Below are 21,062 nucleotides of genomic sequence, written 5' to 3'. Positions count from 1 at the left end.
GAGAGAGGGATGCTATGGCTAGGTGCTGTGTGTATTCCAGGAGAGGGACATGTCCCTTGAGATGATACTTTCTTAGAGTAAAATTGTGAAAGGGCAACCTTGTCAGAATGTGGAAACAGACTAGAGCCAGCGTGACTGAGTTTAGGTGCCAGCTGCCCAATACCTGGGGATCTCAGGGGCCCTTAAGAAGTTGCAGCCTGGGACTTCCCTGGTGGCGCAGTGGTTAAGAATCTGACTGCCAATGCAGGAGACATGGGTTTGAGCCCTGGTCCAGGAAGAGCCCACATGCCATGGGGCCACTAAGCCCGAGTGCCACAACTACTGAACCTGTGCTCTAGAGCCCAAGAGCCACAACTACTGAGCCCGCATGCCACAACTACTGAAGCCCACATGCCTAGAGGACATGCTCCACAACAAGAGAAGCCACCACAATGAGAAGCCCACGCACCACAACGAAGAGTAGCCCCCGCTCGCTGCAACTAGAGAAAGCCCACGTGCAGCAGTGAAGACCCAACACAGCCAAATAAATAAAATAGTTAAGGTTTAAAAAAAAAAGAGAGAAGTTGTAGCCCCTTCTGTTAGGGGTAGAAATCTATCCTAGGAAGCTAAGTTTGGGCATAGCCCATCCTGCTGGCAGAAGGGGAGACCCTAGTCCTTTCTGGCATGATATGTGGGCAACCTCAGTACTAGCTCCCAAGGTCATTTTGGGATGATCATACTCTTCTATTCATTTTTCAAAGAGTGTTAGTAATAACCTGCTAATGGCCAGTGTAAACAGTACCGTGCTACAACAATCTGCTAGGTAAAGGAAGTACTTAGATTTAATGGAAGATTGTTCAAAGATGGAAAACTTTTATTGAGTACTTGTATTACATTCAGACACATCAGAATATTAAGTTACAGGGAGAAGGCAAAATGGAGATAGCCTATCAACTGGGGCAAAAAGATGAAGATACGATGAGATGAAGAAAGATATAAGAGAGAATAATACTTGAAATAAATTAATTTGACAAATATTTATTGAACACCTGTGCTAAGTTCTGAGGATGAGCAGGTGAGCAAGACAGATATGGCCCCTACTTGTCCTACAGACAAGTAAACAGCCCAGTATATCTTAAAAAGCTAAAATATTAATTTTTAAAGAGTTTTTCCTGAATTACTTGTACTAACATTTTAAAACTCTCTCAAGGTGAAACTCTATTTACCTGAATGAACCAAAAAAAAAAAAAAGCTGATTGATAAACAGAAGCAATAATAAATTTTAAAGTAGAAATAAATTTTACCTAATCTTTAAAAAAGATTCAGAAAAGTTTTTGAATGTTTATTTTATTCCAGACATATTTTAGGAAAAGACTGTCATACAAAGGCCTATTTAGGGAGAATTTTTAATGTTCAAAAATAAGAATCTTACAAGTGTCCAAGACCCTTCAGGTAACAATAAAGCAACATTTACCAAGCTTTCAAGGAAATGTTATTATCAAATAGAAGGGCATTTTCAAATATGCCAGAACTAAGAACACATACCCCCTTTATGAATAAGCTATTTCAAGACACATTCTAGAGCAAGAGATGATCAAAAGAAAAAATTCAAGCATAGGGAAGTTGCAGCTGGAAGAGACTGGCAATAGTACTGAAAACATTTCATTTGTAGGGATGAGACTTGATAATTGGTGTAAATACACTTATAACCCCCCCAAAAAAGACAAAAAAATATGAATAGGCAAGCCTCACAGAAAGAAATACAATACAAATGGCTGGTAAAATATGAAAGATGATCACTTTCACCACTGATCAGAAATATGCAAGTTAAAATCACAAAGAAATACCACTTTCCAACCTATTATATTAATTTAAAAGAATTCTTTTTGAATACTAACAGAGGAATCAGCTTGACAGAGGAACCTATTGGCCAAATTTGGGACAATTTTAGCATCAAAAGGACAATGACTGTAATTGATTGAAAAACACTGACTATACAAGAAACCATGAGTCCATAAGATACTCAAAGAAAAAAAAAAGTAAGAATAATAAAACAATCAGGCAAGCAAAGAAAATAAATAAAAACTTCTTTGTAGGTGACCATTACACCAAGTTCTTACTCTGAAAGGGACAGGAATATTTTTCATTTGCAATAGTAATTGTATCACAGGGTGACATAATAGTCCTAGTTGATGAGGAAAAGCACTTCTTTCAAGAAAAATGCCAGCTATGAATGTAGACAAAATTTGAAAATCACAATTTGCAACCCCTAAGGACATAATTAAGTCAAGAATTATCAGTGAATGCTAAAACTACTAGGTAAAAGTTTGATAGAGAGCTGGATATTCACCTGGGTGCCAAAAGTATCACCTCACAGATCACTAGCTAGTTCCAAGATGATTGTCACCACATAAACCCAGTGGTCAATATTAATATCGCCAACAATGGAATAACCAGAGCTTCATTATGTGACTCCTAGTTACACCATTATGTGATGCAGTGTTTAACCTGAATCTAACTAAGACATCAGTGTCAACTTCCAATAATAAAAAATATGGGGGTTATTGTTAAATGACAATCAGAAAAATCCAGAAATTAGGACATTCTAGGGGAACAACTATCCTGGTCTTTCCAAGTCAGTGTCATAGGAAAAATAAAAAGCTGGAGGGTTTAAGAGGGAGATAAGGAGGGATAGGAAAAGGAGTGTCTGTTCTAGATTAAAGTACACTTCAGAGACCCAACAACCAAATGCAATCATAGTTCTTGATTGGATTCTAATATGAACAAACTTGCTGCAAAGACATTTTGGGGACAAGTGGGGGAAACTTGGGTGTGTTGATATTATTGTGGTTCTGTAGGGAAGTGTTCTTATTTAGATATGCATATCAGAACATTTAGGAGTGAGGTGGGGGTGGGGGAATTGGACAGTCAAAAGGTACAAACTTCCAGTTACAGGACAACTAAGTACTAGGGATGTAATGTACAACATGATAAATACAATTAACATTGCTGTATGTTATATATGAAAGATAAGAAAGCAAATACTGAGTTCTCACCAAAAGAAAAAAATTTTTGCTATTTCTTTAAATTTGTATCTATATGAGATGATAGATGGTCACTAAACCTACTGTGATAATCACTTCATGATGTATGTGTTGGGTTGGCCAAAAAGATCAAGTTTTTCCATAAGACGTTACAGAAGACGAAATTTTTGGCCAACCCAATAAATCAAATCATTATGCTCTACACCTTAAACTTACAGAGTGCTATTTGTCAATTATATCTCAACAAAACTGGAGGAAAAAAATATTAGGAGTGAAATATTTAGGAATCACAATGTCTATATTTAAAAAAACTTCAATTTAAAAGAAGTGAAACATATGACAAAATGTTAAAGTAATTATTAAATCTAAGTGATAGGTATATGGCTTTATTCTACTACTCTCTCTACTTTTCTGCACATTTATAATTTTCATAATAAGGATAGAAAGCATTTTTAATATCTAGCATTTGTGAAGGTTTAAGGAAATAGACCATGTCATACACATTGTTGGTTAGAGTGTAAATTGGTATAACCTTCTTAGGGGACAATTTGGAATATATAAATTTTATTTTATTTATTTATTTATTATTGAAATATAGTTGATTTACAATGTTGTGTTAGTTTCATGTGTACAGCAAAGTGATTCAGTTATACATATATGTATAAATTAGATTCTTTTTTTAGATTATTTTCTAAATATAAATTTAGAAAATTTCTAAATTGAGTATAGTTCCCTGTGTTGTACAGTAGGTCCTTGCTGTTTAATCTATTTTATATATAGTAATTTGTATCTGCTAATCCCAAACTCCTAATTTACCCCTCCCCCCTTTCCCCTTTGGTAACCATAAGTTTGTTTTCTATGTTTGTGAGTCTATTTCTGTTTTGTAAGTTCATTTTTATCATTTTTTATTATTTTAAAAATATTTATTTATTTATTTGGCTGCGCCAAGTCTTACTTACAGCACGCGGGATCTTTAGTTGTGGCATGTGAACTTTTAGTTGCGGCAGGTGGGGATCTAGTTCCCTAACCAGGGATCGAACCCCGGCCCCCTGTATTGAGAGTGCAGAGTCTTAGCCACTGGACCACCAGGAAAGTCCCATTTGTATCATTGTTTTAGATTCTGTGATATGTTTTCGATATCATATTTGTCTTTCTCTGTCTGATAAATTTTATTTTTAAATATACATACCCTTTGACATAGTAATCCCATCATTAAGAATCTATTAATGACTAGTGATACAAGTGTAGAGGATATATATATAAGGATGTTTACTATAGCATTATTTATAATATAAACAAATCTGAGACAAATGAACCAGTGAAATGGTTAAATATATTTTGACAAATATTACATATTATTTATGACAAAGAATACCATATTACTGTGAAAAAGTAGGTGTATACTTCCTATATTGGTTTGCTAGTGCTTCCATAAGAAAGTAACACAGACTAGGTAGGAGGCTTAAACAACAAAGATTTCTTTTCTCACAGTTCTGGAGGCTAGAAATCTGAGACAACATGTCAGCAGGGTTGGTTTCTTCTGAGGCCTCTCTCCTTGGCTTGTAAATGGCAGTCTTCTCCAGTGCTTTCACATGGCCTTTCCTCTGTGCCATCTGTGTCCAAATTTCCTCTTCTTATAAGGACATCAGTCGTACTAGAGTAGGGGCCACACTAATGACCTTATTTAAACTCTCCAAATATAGTCACATTCTTGGGTGCTGGAAAATAGAACTTCAACATATGAAATTTTGGGGACACAATTCAGTCCATAACATTTACTAACATAGAAAGATGCTCATGATTTTTTTGGTTAAAAAAAAAAAAGGAGCAGGACAACATGTGCAGTATGACCCCTTTATTTATTTTTCAAAATTAAAAAACAATAAAATCAAAACCTCTAGTACATGTTTATATGCGGTTTGGGTTATATCGAAAACATTCTGGAAGGATAGATACCCAGCTGTTAATAATGGTTCCCTGGGGAGTAAAAATGGAGTTAGGAATGGAAGGAGGGAGAGATTTCCACTCTTTCTTTTCTTTTTCTTTTTTTTTTTTTTTTTTTTTACAAACATGGGTTACATTTGTGTTTTTGTTTTGTTTTGTTTTTTTTGATGTGGACCATTTTTAAAGTCTTTATTGAACTTGTTACAATATTGCTTCTGTTTTATGTTTTGGTTTTTTTGACCAAGAGGCATATGGGATCTTAGCACCTCCTGCATTGGGATCAGGGATCGACTGACCAGGGATTGAGCCCACACCCCCTGCATTGGAAGGCAAGTCTTAACCACTGGACCGCCAGGGAAGTCCCATGGGTTACATTTGTAATTGGAAAATTTTAGCTTAAAAAGTACAGCTACAATGTAGACCACCGCCCCCCCCCACACACAAAGGAAAACATATTCTTCCTTGAAAGAAAGTGTCCTTATTGAAATGGGGGTTGGGGACTGGCATTCAATCCCAGGTAGATTAACAAAGATGGGGAAAATGGGAAGAAACAAATAAAAATGAGGCAAACTACAAATAACAACGTAAAACAGAATTAAAAAGTATTGTTCTGATGTTGACTTTGATAATTACATAAATAAAGGCTTAAAGCTGTCTTTGAAACACTTTAGGATTTCCTTGAACTAGTAGAATTGAAAGCAGAGTTTACCTTTCTTCCAAATTACTGCAGCAGGTAAGAGCAAACAAAGCATTCTATACAGAGAAAAAAGCAAAACAAAAGCATTCTATAAGAGAAAAGAAAGAAAGGCAAGAAGGAAAAGAAATATTTCAAAATTAAATACATAAACAAAGAGAAAAATTAGGAGATAAGAGTTATGGTAATCAATGTAAATAAGAGTTAGATTTATTGAATCCTATGTTCCTGGCGCTGAGCTAAGGACTCTGCCCTGTGCAGGTAACAGAATCAACCTGCAACTCTTTCTGGCTTTGGGGTTTGAAACGAGGCTAAGCCGTGAAGAGAACTCTATGCAACTAGTAACAAATGTCTTGGTTAGAAACCTTGAGGAAAGGAGACTTTCTGTCTCCCAGTCTGGCAAGATTCCCTAAACTGTTGGGGAGATGGGGAGAGGTGGGAGAAGAATTAGCCCTGTGATGCTTCTGGGCTGAGACCACAAGCCCTTCCAATGAGCCCTAGACAAAACCTAGAGGCAGCAGGGACCCTCGAGGCCCATGTGCCAAGAGAACAGGAAGGTGCTTTTACCAGGGCCCAGGGCCAGATGTACGCAATTTGCCCTAACTCCTCCATCAGCGAATACCCTATTCCAGGAAGCCACTATTGACCATCCCAGCCCTCAAGTTTAGGCAGCCTGCTTTAGGCCTCCCTAAATGCCCTGACGCCATCTTATCACGGACCATACCATATTTTAATCTTTGTATATGCTTGTTCTCCTTCACTAGACTGTGAATTCTCAAGAGCGGGAATTAAGTATCTCCTGTGCCTGACACATAGTAGGCGATTTAGTTCTACAACAGAAGAATATCACTTATATTTGACTGTTTCCTCACTAAACTCTAAACTCCATAAAATTAAAGAATATACATCTGGTTTTATGCACAATTAAATCACTGGAGCCTCACACAGTGCTTGGGACAGATTAGATTATCAATAAATATTTTTGAATGATTAATTCTGTCTTCTCTATGATTCTATCTTCTCTATCTACTGTGTCACGTTCCAAGAAAAAGCATCTTCTTGACATTCTTTTCCTTGTAACGACTTAGTGTTTTAAATTGTTTCTGCCCTTTAACGTTTTAAAATTTGTCATCATTTTCCCGTTTTCATCCTCACACTCACATGGCACATGATCTCCACTATTTGAAAGTGTGCGATTTTGATTCAGCCTTGTATTTATCCTCCTATTGCAAACTGCCAGCCTTCCTATCAACCTCCGTTACCTAACTGCTAGAATGCCATGAACCAGGGGCGGTACTTAGAGGTGAACAGTTAGCTTCCAATTTACAAGCTTGCTTCTCTCCGGGGTAACTGCAAAGTCACACGTTCCTGGGTGTGACCTTTTCACGACATAATCTCCTCCACGAGTGAGTTAATTAGATTATGCATGACTATAACCGATTAAATTAAAAGTGTGGTATAATGGAAGAGTTAAAATAGTATTCGCTGGGCAAGGTTGTGGAGTTTTTAAAAATATATGATATAGGCTTTCATAAGAGAATAAGAGAAACAAGGAAAACATGTTCCAAATTACCTTCCAAGCAGTTAGTCTGGATTGACAGTCCCACTGACAAAGGAGGGGACCAAACGCTCCTTCGCACCGGTGTCGGCAGCCGCAGCCGGCGCCTCTGTGGGCGGGGCCACCGGAGCCTCCAGGGACCCAAAGGGAGAGGGGGCGGGGTCAAGGCGGGTCCAGGCCTTCAGGGGCGGGTCCTCAGCGGGCGAGGGGCAGGCTGGGAAGAGGCGCCATATTGGCGTCAGCCGCGCTGTATTGTCATAAATAGAGCCGGTTTTCTGGTGTTTTCACTACTCGGTTGGATGCCTCGGCCGTAGTAAGTGAGACAGTGAGCGAGCAAGCGAGCTACAAGCGAGCGGAGGAAAGTGGACAGGAGGAGAAGGGAAGAGCAAGAACAGGACTCCAGAGCGAAAGACTCGCCGGTGAGGGAGGCGCAGGAAGCGATGAAAGAGATGTCTGCGTAAGTGGTGGGGGCCGGCGGTTGGGGGCGAGGCATAACGGGGTGGGCTGGGGTGGCCGGCCTGGCACCCGTTTCTGTTCCCTGCCCCTCGCGCCGTGCCCTGAGCTCTCTCAATGGTCTCCTTCCCCTCTCCCGGCCGTTTGGCAAGGGCACCTCCCCTACACTCGGCGGCTCACCTGGTCACCGCTGCACAGACTCGGGGACTGCAGGAGTCCCCATCTGCCCCTGGCTGCCCTACCTCTGAGGACGCCCCCAGACAAGGTTGCGGCGGAAGAGAGGCGCGTGTGTCCGTGGGGAGAAATTGTCGGTTACTCTCCTGCCCCCAGCGCTGTCTGAGCCGGTCTCTGCTCCTGTCTGCATTGGCGCAAATACCATCCCCCTCCCTCCCCCTCCTCCCTTCCTGACCGGCTGTTTCCACGTCTCCTGGAGTGAATGACCTATCCCAGCCCATGGGTTTCTCTTTCGTAATGACTATGGTCTCCCTGGTCTCCCCACCTATCCACAGTACATCTGCCGGTCTATACCTCCTGCTCATACTTTGATAAGTCAGAAACAGTGTCCGTGCTTGGCAAGATTTTGTTGTAGCTTCTTACATTTTAGTTTATTAGGAAATAATTTAAACATAAAGAAAAATGCAGAGAATAACATAAGCATCATTTGTGTAGCCACCATCCATCTCTCCCAAAGCATAACTTTCCGTGTGTGTGTGTGTGTGTGTGTGTGTACACACATATCTTTATTTAAAAGAAAACAAGCATACCGAATACATCTGAAGGATTCTGTTACCTTCTTCAGTGGTCCATCCACCTCCCTCTCCAGAGTTCCCCACAGTTCTAAATTTGATGCTTATTGCTGCATGTTTTTTATGCTATTACTATACATGTATGTGTCCATAATCGGCATTGTTTTACTTGTTTTTAAGCTTTATATAACTAGTATCACACTTGTCATTCAACAACTTCTTTAGTACAACATAATATCTTTGAGATTTGTCCATGATAGTATTTTCAGCTCTAATTAATTAGTACTACTGTATTGTATTCCATTGTAGGGATACACCCTAATTTAGTCCTTTTCCTGTTAGTGATTATTTTAGGTCATTTCTAAGTTTTTTTTTTTTAATGTTACAGTGTGGCAGTGAACATTTTTGTACATGTCTCCTTGTACACTTGTACTAGACTTGCTCCAAGGGTGTTTACTTATAAGTGGAATTGATGAGTGGAAGGGAATGTGGAATTCTGTTGCTTGCCTTGTTTTCCTGTCTAGATGAGGGAGGTTCAGAATAATGGATTTGGAATTTCAGTGCTAGTAGGGACCTTGATAGTCAACTTTTTCAGCATATAGATAAGAAAGTGGGGCCCAAGGTAGCTGGTGTCATAGACTTCACTTAGACAATGAAGAAAACAATTAACTAGAGTGACAGAATGTTAGGACTATAAACTGATGCAAGCAAGGAATGTTAATGTATGTTTTGGGAACAAATCTAGTTGTGATTGCTTTTTAAAAGCTAGACTATTTCACTAGGACCTGCTAATGGGATGTTTTTGTTTCTTGGGGGGGGGGCATTGTTTTTACTTAGAGCTTTCTTTCAAGTGGCTGACTGCTTTTCAAAGATTGACTGTAGATGGTACTTGACTTAAGTCTGCAGGGTGTGTAGTGGAGGTGGCCCTGGCCCAGCTCCCATTCAGGCTCTTTGCATTTGAGCTGAGTGGTTTTGGTACAGCTGTCCTGATGCCAACACAGGCTGCTTTTGGCTTGAAAAGACATCCTAACCATGAAAGCTTGAGGCAGTATGAATAGTCCTTCATCAACATAAGCACAAAATATCCTTTTTTCGTTAAAAAAAAAAAAGCGGGGCTCCAACCATTAGTACTTACTAAACTTTTAAGGTAGCTAAAGTAATGAGTGGATTGAGAGATTTAATGTATCAGTATATGGTACTTTAAATTTTTTCTGCTGTTTCATTTTTCTTGAACAGAAACACCGTGCTGGACAGCCAGCGTCAACAAAAGCATTATGGAATCACCTCTCCAATTAGCTTGGCATGTCCAAAAGAAATTGATCATATTTACACACAGAAATTAATTGATGCCATGAAACCATTTGGAGTATTTGAAGATGAGGAAGAATTGAACCACAGGTATGTCACTTAACAATGCAAAATATTTTATAGTACATTCTTTAATCATTAATTCTGTGAACATATATCAAGTACCAATTATGTCCCTGCCTAGGGATATAAAAATGACAAAATGAAGAGAAAACTTGGCCCTCCTGGAGTTTATATTTTAGTTGAAGGTTAGAGGAGGAAACTAACAATTAGCCAAGTAAGTAAAATAAATACAGTGTTACACTTGACAAGTGCTGCTGAGAAGAATGAAGCTGGGAGAGGAGGTTGTCAGGGAAGGCCTCATTGACATTTGAGGGAAATTTTAAAGGTGAGAGAGGAGCTATGTGGGTATGAGGGAAGAGCATTCTAGGCAGAAGGCTTGAGGTGGGAGTGTACCTGGTATATTTAAGAAATAGACAGCAGGGTAGCCTAGGTATGTGAAGCAGAGTGAATAAGAAGGGAAATGTGGGCTTAAAGTAAATGAGGTGGGAAGGAGCTTGGAAGGAAAGGTCACTTAGGACCTTGAAAGCCATTTATAACGGTTTTGGCTTTTACTCTGAGTGAGATGGGAAGCTGTTAGGGTTTTGAGCAAAAGATTGACATGATTTACTCATGTTTAACATAGTCACTCCGGCTGCTTTACCGAGCATAGTCTGAAGGGGGGTCAAAGGCAGAAGCAGGGAAACTAGTTAGGAGGCTATTATAATAACCCAAGGAAAAACATGATGGTGGCCAGAACTAGGGATGGCAATGGAAGTGATAAGAAGTAGTAGAATTCTGGATGTATTTTAAAAGTAGGGTGGTTTAATGACTGTGGAATGTGAGGGGGTGGGAGGGGAGGGGTCAAGGACGATGCCAAGATTTTTGGTCTCAGCATCTCGAAGGATGGGATTCCATTACCTGGGGAAGGCTGAAGGAGAAGCAGGTTCGGACAGATCAGGAATTCAGTTTTTCATGTGTTATCTTTGAGATGCCTAAACTCTTCTATCTTTCTTCTTTTTTTTTTTAAATCTGGATTTGGATATGCCATTGGTTGCAAGTTTGTTTTAATATCAAATTGCTTTTATTAAGTAAATTTTATAAAAATTAGCCAATAAATTATTTACCTGTTTTTATTATCCAAAAACTCATAACTGTCAGTGAGAGAATGCTAACCTCTATTATCACCACACTGAATTGATTTTATTCCATAGTAAGGCCAAGAAAGTTGACAGTTCAGTTGGCCTCTGCAGCTTTATTGAAGGTAATTTTGATTTTTTTATTAGGCTTTTTGAATTTTGAAAATAGCTCAAAGACCAAAATACTATCAATCACATTTATCGTCTCTTTGGAACTCTTAGGAACCTAAGAATGCCAAAGAGATGTGCCATGTGTCAACAGATGTGATAGCATTAGCACGTGTATAATATGCTTTTACTCTAGCACCAACACAAAGGTACTGCCTATATGTTTAATTACTTTTTAAAATAGTTTGTTTTTGGTGTGTGTTTGTTTTCATCTAAAGCATGTTATTTTTTATTATAGGCTGGTTGTTCTTGGTAAACTGAACAATTTAGTAAAAGAATGGATTTCTGAGGTCAGTGAGAGTAAGGTAAGACTCTAAACTAAATTGAATTCATAGTTTCATTATGTCCTGGTAGTAAGATGCAGAGTTGAGAATAATCAGAAATACATTAAAACTTTTTAGTATACTTGGAAACGAATTGGTGTAGATATTGAGTCCTAAATAAGTGAGGATTTACCCCAGAGGTAGCCAGTGTCTGACTGGAGTTCACATAAATGTCTTGCTTGACTCACATGTAGTAGATCAAAATTTAACTACTGAGATTTTACTTTAAAAGCCAGATTTCAGACTTCTTGTGAAATACCAGGTCTGGCAGCACTGGGCCTTCCTTTGTGCGAGGCAGGAAGAGGCTTGAGTGGAATTGGGCTCCTCCCCTTCAGTGCTTCATGGTCCCCATCACTCCCTGCTCTCTCTGACACAGCAACTGTCAGTTATCAGTTTCTGTGTTTCTTATGTGTATACTTTCGTCATTTGCATTCCTGCCTGGCCCATGAGACATAGGAGTTTGCAAACCCTAATTTATACTTACACAACTTTTTCCCCCCTCTGGTAGCTTAACTATTTTTCTTCTAAAATCGATTACATTTTTCTTGCTTTCTTAGAGTATTTTGAGTATAATTGAATTCTCATTTGTCAGGGAATCATCACTATGAATATTATTTTACTGGCTGTAGTAAAATGAGGTGTAGGGCATGTTCAACTGGGTAATACTATTTGCCCCTTCACGAAGTGGCTCAAACTGTTGTATTTTAAATTTTAGGGTTTTTTTTTTTTTTACAGTTTTCCCATCTCTTAACAGCATTCAGCTGAAAGTTAATGGCTCACAGCAGTAGTGTCTCTCTCTGTCAAATCCCTTTCTGCCCACTAATCTGCATCAGTTTAGAAATTAGATAAACACCTGTTAGAATTCTTTCTTTTACAACTTTTATTATTTCCTTCTGTACTTATGATACATATATAAAATTGGTTCTTTTAAAAAATGGGCTCTGAATAAGGTTATGAGGGACTGTGCTAATCTACAATCATTGAGTTTAAATAAATGGTCTTTACGCTGTTTACTTTTGCTGCCAAATGACTATCTGGCTCATTTCTGAGCTCACAGCAGGGTTATCAATAGTAGAGGTTTTCAGTTAGGTTGAATTCTGAGCAGGTGAAATGCTAGTCATGAGTAATAAAAAAAAAAAAAAATCATGCTTGTTTCTCTGCTACTAGCTGATCAACCCCTTAAGAAATAAACCTTATTCACCTGTGCAACCTCAGGACAGAGCTCAGGGATTGAATAAATGTCAGCCCATAATTGCTATGGGTATGCAAACCAGATACACAACTTGCTAGAATTCTTTTAAAATCAGAGTATCAAGCTTTATGACTTCTTGTGTGGTCTTTATGTCAGCTGATGTGGTTGTGCTGAGGTCTTTGCTCCCATCCATATTCTAGGATACATCAAGGGAAGTCAAGTGTTAAACTATTCACAAAAGAGGCTAGATTACTTTATTGAGAGATACACCTAACTAATTTTCTTACTGTGTGGTTTTTTGCACCTAAAAGAAAAATCCAGTAGAATCTGTTCCAAGGTCAAAAGGTTTTTTTGTTTTTAATTATTTAAATTGCTTTTTCCCTCATTTCATTCACATCAGTGCTTTAATCTGCAAAGACCAGTAGCTGGTTTCCATTTAATTTCTAGGCATAAAACCATTGTTAAAAATTTGAGGCTTTGCCACTGTTTGGCATTTTTTAAGCAAAGAAAATAAAATATGTAATCATTTTAAAAATTTTAATTGGTTTTAACATCTTTATTTGCATAGATAAGGTGATTGGTCTTTTTTATATCATTATAATTCCCTTTCATTTATGCATATTTTAGTTTGAAAAATATCTGAAGGATCTGAGTTAGATCAAAGATCATTTTAGTATTCTACACACAGTTGGAATATTTAAAGTTTAAACAGTCCAGAACTCCAAGTCAAATCATTTTAGTTAAATACTGTGGTTTGTGGGGAAAATACTTTACTCTGTGATTCAGTTTATCACTTTCTCATAAATCAAGAAGAAATCGTGCTTTTCAAAGTAGGAAGGTAAACTAAAAGGGGCTTCTCTATCCTTTTGATTCATGTTAGTCATCAATAATTTTATTAACTCTTTCTAGCTATTATTTGTGGTACTCTTGAAACATGTCCGTTAAACAGAAAATAACAAACATAATGTCCTGTTATGCAGATACTTTTAGTCAAGTTCATTAGCAGATATTACTCTCTGGAACTTGGACTGGGCATTTTGGGGAAATAGAAGTAGTAGACAGAGTTCTCACCTTCAAGGAATTCAAATATAGTTGAAGAGATGGAACTAACATACACAGAATAAAAAAAGTCAATAAATGTAGTATAAAAGTGGTTAAAGATAATAACAGTAGAGGAGCACAGGGGGAAAAAGGAGCTTGTTACAAGATGGATAATCAAAGAAAGCTTCATGAGGGAGGTGGAACTTGAAGTGATCTTTGAAAAATAGATGGTATTGAGATACCCAGAGAGGATGGCAAGCATTTGAGAGAAGGAAAATGGCAAATGCAATGGAAAGGAGACTAGGTTATGTAACGTGTTGGCAGTTGGAGCTTCAGAAGGGAATATTAGGAGACAAGGCAAGAAAGATCCTTAAGAGCATACTGTGGATGTCCTTGGGATCCAAGGATCAGAATCCGTAGAAGAATGCATTGGCAAGTTTTGAGCAGAAGAGTTATGTAATAGAGTTAATTTAAGAACACCAGCCAGTGAATTTTTAACAAAATGGAGTAAGAAATAAAGACTAATGGCAAGAGGGTAACTTATGATACTGTCAAATAGCACAGAATGGGAGTGGGTGGGGAGGAAGTGACATGTGAGGGATATAACCTAAGAATTGGTAAGCCAGGAAGAATAATAATGACTTATAGATATGGGCAGTAAGGAAAATAAGGAACAAAAATAGAGAAATCAGGAGGTATACCTGGTTTATCATAGGAAGAATTTTTTGCTAGGTTTCAGGCATGTATACTGAAGTGGATCAGAAAGTCTGAGTGAAAATATCTGATGGGCAGTTAGAATTGGCTCTAGAGAGAGGTGAAAAGTAGCATTGTAATTCTGGTACAACCAAAAATATGTTAATTAAAGTTGTTAGATTAGGTCTCATAAGGAGATCATGTCAAGAATTACCCCACTTTCTGGCAGAAATATTACAGAGCTAGAATCAATAAGTTAAGCATATCTGTCACAAAAACTAAAGGGGAGATAGTATTAGTCAAGAGTATGATAACTGTAGAGAGCTGAAAGTGCATTAATTTGGTAGTTCCAAGTTCCTTGGTGACTTTTAAGTGATGGAGCCAAATCAGGTAATTTGGGGGGACAGGTAGGGTCAAGTGATAAAAAATGTTTTTCTTAAGATAGAGATGTGTGCATGTATACTGGACACAAATTTGTCTTGTCTTTCCTCTGGAAATACCTTCATTACTTCAGCTGCAATCAAAAAAGCTCTGAAGTACTTTTACAAATGTCAGGTCACCAAACTTGACAAATGTAGTACATATCAGTAGCATTTAGGCAATTTTTTAAAATTGAGGTATAGTTTATTTACAATATTATATAAATTTCAGGTGTACAACATAGTGATTCTCAATTTTTAAAGGTTATATACTCCACTTATAGTTATTATAAAATATTGGCTATATTCCCTGTGCTATACAGTGTATCCGTGTAGCTTATTTATTTTATACATAGTAGTTTGTACCTCTTAATTCCCTACCCCTATCATGTCCCTCTCCCTTTCCCTCTCCCCACTAGTGACCACTAGTTAGTTCTCTGTATTTGTGAGTCTGTTTCTTTTTTGTTATATTCACTAGTTTGTTTTATTTTTTAGATTCTACATGTCAGTGAGATCATACAGTGTTTGTCTTTCTCTGTCTGACTTATTTCACTAAGCATAATACCCTCGAAGTCCATCCACGTTGTTGCAAACGGCAAAATTTTATTCTTTTTTATGGCTAATATTCCATTCTGTATATATACTGCATCTTTATCCATTCATCTGTTGATGGACACTTAGTTTGCTTCCGTGTCTTGGCTATTGTAAATAATGCTGCTATGAACATTAGGGTGCATATCTCTTTTCAAATTAATGTTTTCATTTTCTTTGGATATATACCCAGGAGTGTAATTGCTGGATCATGTGGTAGTTCTTTTTTTTTTTAATTATTTATTATTTGGTTGTGCCGGGTCTTAGTTGCGGCAGGTGGGCTCCTTAGCTGCGGCTCAAAGGCTCCTTAATTGTGGCTTGCTGGCTCCTTAGTTGCGACACATGGGCTCCTTAGTTGCGTCATGCAAACTCTTAGTTGCGGCATGCATGTGGAATCTAGTTCCCTGACCAGGGATCAAACCCAGGCCCCCTGCATTGGGAATGTGGAGTCTTAACCACTGCACCACCAGGGAAGTCCCTGGTAGTTCTGTTTTTAGTGTTTTTTTAGGAACCTTACTACTGTTTTCTACAGTGGTTGCACCAATATACATTCCCATCAATAGTCTACAAAGGTTCCCTTTTCTTCACATCCTTGTCAACATGTATTAGAGCATTTAGACAATTTTAATGCTAAATAATTTGAACAATTGAATGCCTTAAAAATTTTTTTATTTTATTTTAGAATCTCCCACCTTCTGTTGTGGCTACTGTTGGTGGAAAAATTTTCACCTTTGGCTCCTATAGGCTTGGAGTACACACCAAAGGTAATTGCTTTTCTATGTTTTACTGGTAAGAACTTGCAATAACAAACTTATTTGTTGTTCATAATCAGAAAATACAGAGGAAAAAATTCCCATTATCTCACTACTAGAGTACTATATTATTTCCTATACTCATCTTACGTAGTTTCTTCTGTACATATGTTTGTGTATACAAAAATGTAATACATATTCAATATACTGTTCTTGATAATAAATACTTTGATTTGCAGGAGCTGACATTGATGCACTTTGTGTTGCTCCAAGACATGTGGAGAGATCTGATTTTTTTCAGTCTTTTTTTGAAAAATTGAAACATCAAGATGGCATTAGAAACTTAAGAGTAAGTATCCTCTCGTATTTAATATTTTGAATTTGTTAACAGATAACTGCAAAAGCTAGGGCTTATGATGGTTGATGTATTTCTTAAGAAGTTGCTGTATCTTGTTAAAATAACAGTAATGACTAAAAACATGGGCTTTTTAGTTATACACACCTGTGTTGAATCTAGAATCTACCACATATTAGCTTGTGGATTTTGGTCAAGTTACCTATTCTCTCTGAGTCTCAGTTTCCTTAGCTATCAAATGAAGATCTAGTGATAACATTCTTATAAAGTTTTTTGGAGGATTGATGAGATAATTTACATAAATCATTTACTATAATATCTGATAAATGGTTGGTGCACAGCAAATAGCTCATTATGTATAAGGTTCAACTAGTAACTCTTTATGTGTGTATATCTAGCCATTCATTCAGCAAATAAAATTTCAGCACCAATGATTCATCAGATACTGGCCTTAGTCCCACAAATACAAGAGCGAACAAGATAGTTTATGTGAGGGAGGGACTGGGGGTACTAAGCAAACAGGTAGTTTTAATGCAATCTCAAGTGCTTGGATAAGGCGAAGCTCAGAGGATTTGTGTTATTTGGGTGTCTGGGAATGGAGAAGGAGGTTAAGAATTTGTTAGGTTGGGGAATTCCCTGGTGGTCCAGTGATTAGGACGCCAAGCTACCAGTGCAGGGGGCGAGGGTTTCATCCCTGGTCGGAGAACTAAGATCCACACATGGCAGTGGGGCCAAAAAATTTACAAAAAAGAAAAAAAAATTGTTAGGTTGGGGGATTAAAGAAGGCTCAGAGAAACGTTTCTACTAAATCCAAATGATATAGATTTTTTTTGATAGATTAGTCATGGGATCTGATATTTTAATATCTAACACTAGTGCTTTTTGTAAATAATCAGTTTTCAGCTAAGTTCAACAAATAGTAAATACCCAGATGATAGCAGTTCTGCCTGCCAGTTTCTGATGAATATTTTTAGAAGGATAATATGTTAGGTAACTACTGTCATGGACATTTTGCGTATCTTAAACAACACAGTCACAAAGTAGAAGTGCTTGCTTAGGTAGAATGAGAAACTAAGAAAATTTTCAGTTTTCCTACTGAGTTAAAATAAAAATTGGGAGAAAAAGTATTCATGTTACTGGCATTTGGGAAGGATAAAGGATTACACCTTATTTGTTATAATTGTTTTCTTTTATTGTAGGCTGTAGAAGATGCCTTTGTGCCTGTTATAAAATTTGAATTTGATGGAATTGAAGTAAGTGTTAAATATTTTTCTGACTTTATAATTGAATTATTTAACCTATATGGGTTTGTTTGTTTGTTTTATAGTTTAAAAATCAGACTTATATAGGCACAAATTTTAAGGAATCAAATACTCTAGTCATGGTGAGTCCTTCCTCACCATGGAAAAGGAACCAGCCTCCATCCCTACCCCCAAGATGTTTATACACATCCTTCTCATTCCCATAATCTCCTAAAATAATTATATTATTATAGTTTTAGTTGGAGCAGTATTCAGTGTTTATATTATTATGGTCTTATAAATAATGTTCAAAACTGAGCACAAAACGTACTAGGTTACCATTCTTTGCTGTGTGTCTTTTGTTTTCTTGGGAGTTAATGTTTTGTGTTTTATTTGCTTGATGTTTATACTTTGACTAATTCAAATTCAGTCTCTCCTAGTTGTCTAAATCTCCGCTAAATAGATTTGGATTTCTCAGGTGTCCTGTCATTATCGTCTTGAAAAAATATCTCACTGATTCTTCTCACTTCTTCTAATCCACACTGATTGTTCTCCATGACTGATAATACAGCTGTCATTCTGACATCTTTCTTCTCTCATCCTGGGATTTCCTTTTGCTTCTCTCTTGAGTTTTCTTCTTTCTTGACTTACTTTCATTTTAGTGGCACTCATCCACCAGCTTCCTGAAAAAGAGCACATATTTTTGAGATCTTGAATGTTTACAAATATCTTTATTTTGTTCTCACACCAAATTGATAGTTTGGCTAAGCATAGACTTCTAGGTGGGAAATAATGTTTCTCAGAATTTTGAAGGCCTTGCTTCATTGTCTTCTAGCTTCCACACTCTGTTGAGGAGTGTGAGGCCAATTTGGTTACTCATGGTTTTTATGTGACCTATTTTGCCTTTTTGGCCACTTGTGTGATTTTCTTTTCTTCTTTTTTCCCTGGTCTTCATAGTTGTAAAATTTATGGTAATACACTTTGTTTTGGTATGTGTCTTTTCAACCAAATGTGCTAAGGCACTCAAGTAGTTCTTTCAGTTTGGAAATACCTGTCCTTCAGTTCTTGGAAATTGTATTGAATTCAGTTGTGTTGCCCGCCTTTGTTTTCTGTCTCTTTCTGGAACTCCTAACATTTGTATGTTGGACCCCCAGGACTGCTGTGTTTTTTTGGTTTTGTGTTTTTTTTTTTTTACTTCTTCCTTCCCACTTATAACTACATCTTCATATTTTTGTTCTGCTTTTTGGGGGTTTTCTCATCTTCTAAATGTTCTCTTGTTTTCCATTTCTGCCATCATATTTTTTTTAATTAATTTTTTTAAATTTATTTATTTATCTTTGTGGTACGCGGGCCTCTCACTGTTGTGGCCTCTCCCGTTGCGGAGCACAGGCTCCGGACGCGCAGACTCAGTGGCCATGGCTCACGGGCCCAGCCGCTCCATGGCATGTGGGATCTTCCCGGACCGGGGCACGAACCCATGTCCCCTGCATCGGCAGGTGGACTCTCAACCACTGCGCCACCAGGGAAGCCCTGCCATCATATTTTTAATTTCTAAGAATACTTTTTTATTCTCTAAATGTTCCTTTTTATTTAAGAACTTATTTACAGCCTCCTGTCCTTATTTCCCAGATATAATATGTTTTATCTCTGCTTCCTTAGATCTGCTGAGTCAGTTACCATTTGTCCATCTGCTTTCCAGATTTCATGGTTTTTACCGTTGTCTCCTTCTGTTCTCTTTGACTTAGTGGGTTATGCCTTTAAAAACAAAATAAAACTAAAACAAAAAAACAAAACAAAATTTTGCTGGTATTTTAGTGGGGTTTCAAGAGGGAGTGAATGTAAATGTGTTGGATCTGTCATCTTATCTAGAAATTCACTTACAAGGTTTTGATTTTTTTTAATGATTGGCAAAATTAAAATGCTTACTCTTAATTTGAAAATTATTCTCCCAAAACTTTGCAGTGATTTTCCAATGTGATATTACGTGCATAGGCCTTTGGAAGTTTTGGTAGAACTTCCCAAACTAATAATTAGAACTTTTTACATTTTTGAGGTGGGAAGGGGGGAGAATGGACTAAAAGGAGAAAAAGTAATATTTCTCTCTCTCTCTCTCTCTTTTTTTTTCCATCTTTCCAAAGATTGATCTAGTCTTTGCAAGACTGTCAATACAAACCATATCAGATAATTTAGATCTAAGAGACGACTCTCGACTGAGAAGCCTTGATATAAGGTGTATTCGCAGCCTAAATGGTAAGCTTCTAAAGAGAAATCTCAGATACCTACTTGAAAACAATTAGATGAATAGAGATCTTTTTGCAAAACTATTAATAGACGTTTTAAGAATTAGACAAACTCAGTTAAAAATGATGTAATTTTCTTTATACAAGTAATCTGATCACATTTAAGCATCTTAAAACACAAATTTACTTGAAATGTTTATGTTTATAGCAGTGGTCCTCAAACTTACTGGTCTCAGGACCCTTTTATACTCTAAACATTTTTTGAGGACCACCCCCCCCAAGATCTTCTGTTTATGTGAGTTATATTTATCAATTTATCATATTAGAAATAAAAACTGAGAAATTTTTAAGGTGTTTAATTATTAGTTCATTTTAAAATAACAATAGTAAACCCATTATAAGTGAATATAAATATATTTTTGTGTGAGAATGGCTTTTTTATTTTTTTGCATTTTTGCAACTGTTTAATATTTGACTTAATAGAACACAGCTAGATTCTCATATCTGCTTTTGCAGTCAATCTCTTGTAAAATTTTGTTTTGATTGAAGTATAGGAAGAAATCTGGCCTCTTAAAGATATGTAATTGGAAAAGGAAGTATTTTCATAGCCTTTTCTGATAATTGTGGATATTCTTTAATACTACACCAAAACTTGACTGATGACAATTTCCTTTTTTTTTTTTTTTAAATAATCTTCTTTCTGGTGGAAGCCTCTTTTTATTTATTTATTTATTTTTCTTTTAAAATTTTATTTATTTTTTGCTGTGTTGGGTCTACATTGCTGCGCGCAGGCTTTTCTCTGGTTGCGGCGAGCGGGGGCTACTCTTCATTGTGGTGCACGGGCTTCTTATTGTGGTGGCTTCTCTTGTTGCAGAGCATGGGCTCTAGGCGCATGGGCTTCAGTAGTTGTGGCACGTGGGTTCAGTAGTTGTGGCTCACGGGCTCTAGAGCACAGGCTCAGTAGCTGTGGCGCACAGGCTTAGTTGCTCTGCGGCATGTGGGATCTTCCTGGACCAGGGCTCAAACCCATGTCCCCTGCGTTGGCAGGTGGATTCTTAACCACTGGACCACCAGGGAGGCCCAATTTCCTTTTTCTTTTCAACAGCTTTATTGAGGAGTAATTGCATACCATAAAATCCATCC

At 37.4% G+C, this 21,062-nt stretch overlaps 1 protein-coding gene across 3 annotated transcripts in view; it reads left to right on the top strand.

The window, feature by feature from the left end:
* Positions 1 to 7,417: 7,417 nt before the first annotated feature.
* PAPOLG (poly(A) polymerase gamma) overlaps positions 7,418 to 21,062 on the top strand; it is a 32,871-nt gene continuing 19,226 nt past the window's right edge. The window contains exons 1-7 of one of the 3 annotated variants that reach the window (XM_049695776.1): positions 7,418 to 7,676; positions 9,655 to 9,816; positions 11,311 to 11,377; positions 16,014 to 16,095; positions 16,323 to 16,432; positions 17,638 to 17,691; positions 19,818 to 19,929. In XM_049695776.1, coding sequence (XP_049551733.1) covers positions 7,660 to 7,676; positions 9,655 to 9,816; positions 11,311 to 11,377; positions 16,014 to 16,095; positions 16,323 to 16,432; positions 17,638 to 17,691; positions 19,818 to 19,929 — 604 coding nt within the window. In that variant the 5' untranslated portion in view covers positions 7,418 to 7,659. The remainder of the gene's footprint in view (positions 7,677 to 9,654; positions 9,817 to 11,310; positions 11,378 to 16,013; positions 16,096 to 16,322; positions 16,433 to 17,637; positions 17,692 to 19,817; positions 19,930 to 21,062) is intronic. The other 2 variants (XM_033407253.2, XM_033407251.2) reach the window with 2 other exon arrangements.

This window comes from Orcinus orca, chromosome 13 (genome assembly GCF_937001465.1).
Source record: "Orcinus orca chromosome 13, mOrcOrc1.1, whole genome shotgun sequence".
NCBI lineage: Eukaryota > Metazoa > Chordata > Mammalia > Artiodactyla > Delphinidae > Orcinus > Orcinus orca.
The sequence above is the reverse complement of the archived record's forward strand: the minus strand, read 5'-3'. Positions and strand labels throughout refer to the sequence as shown.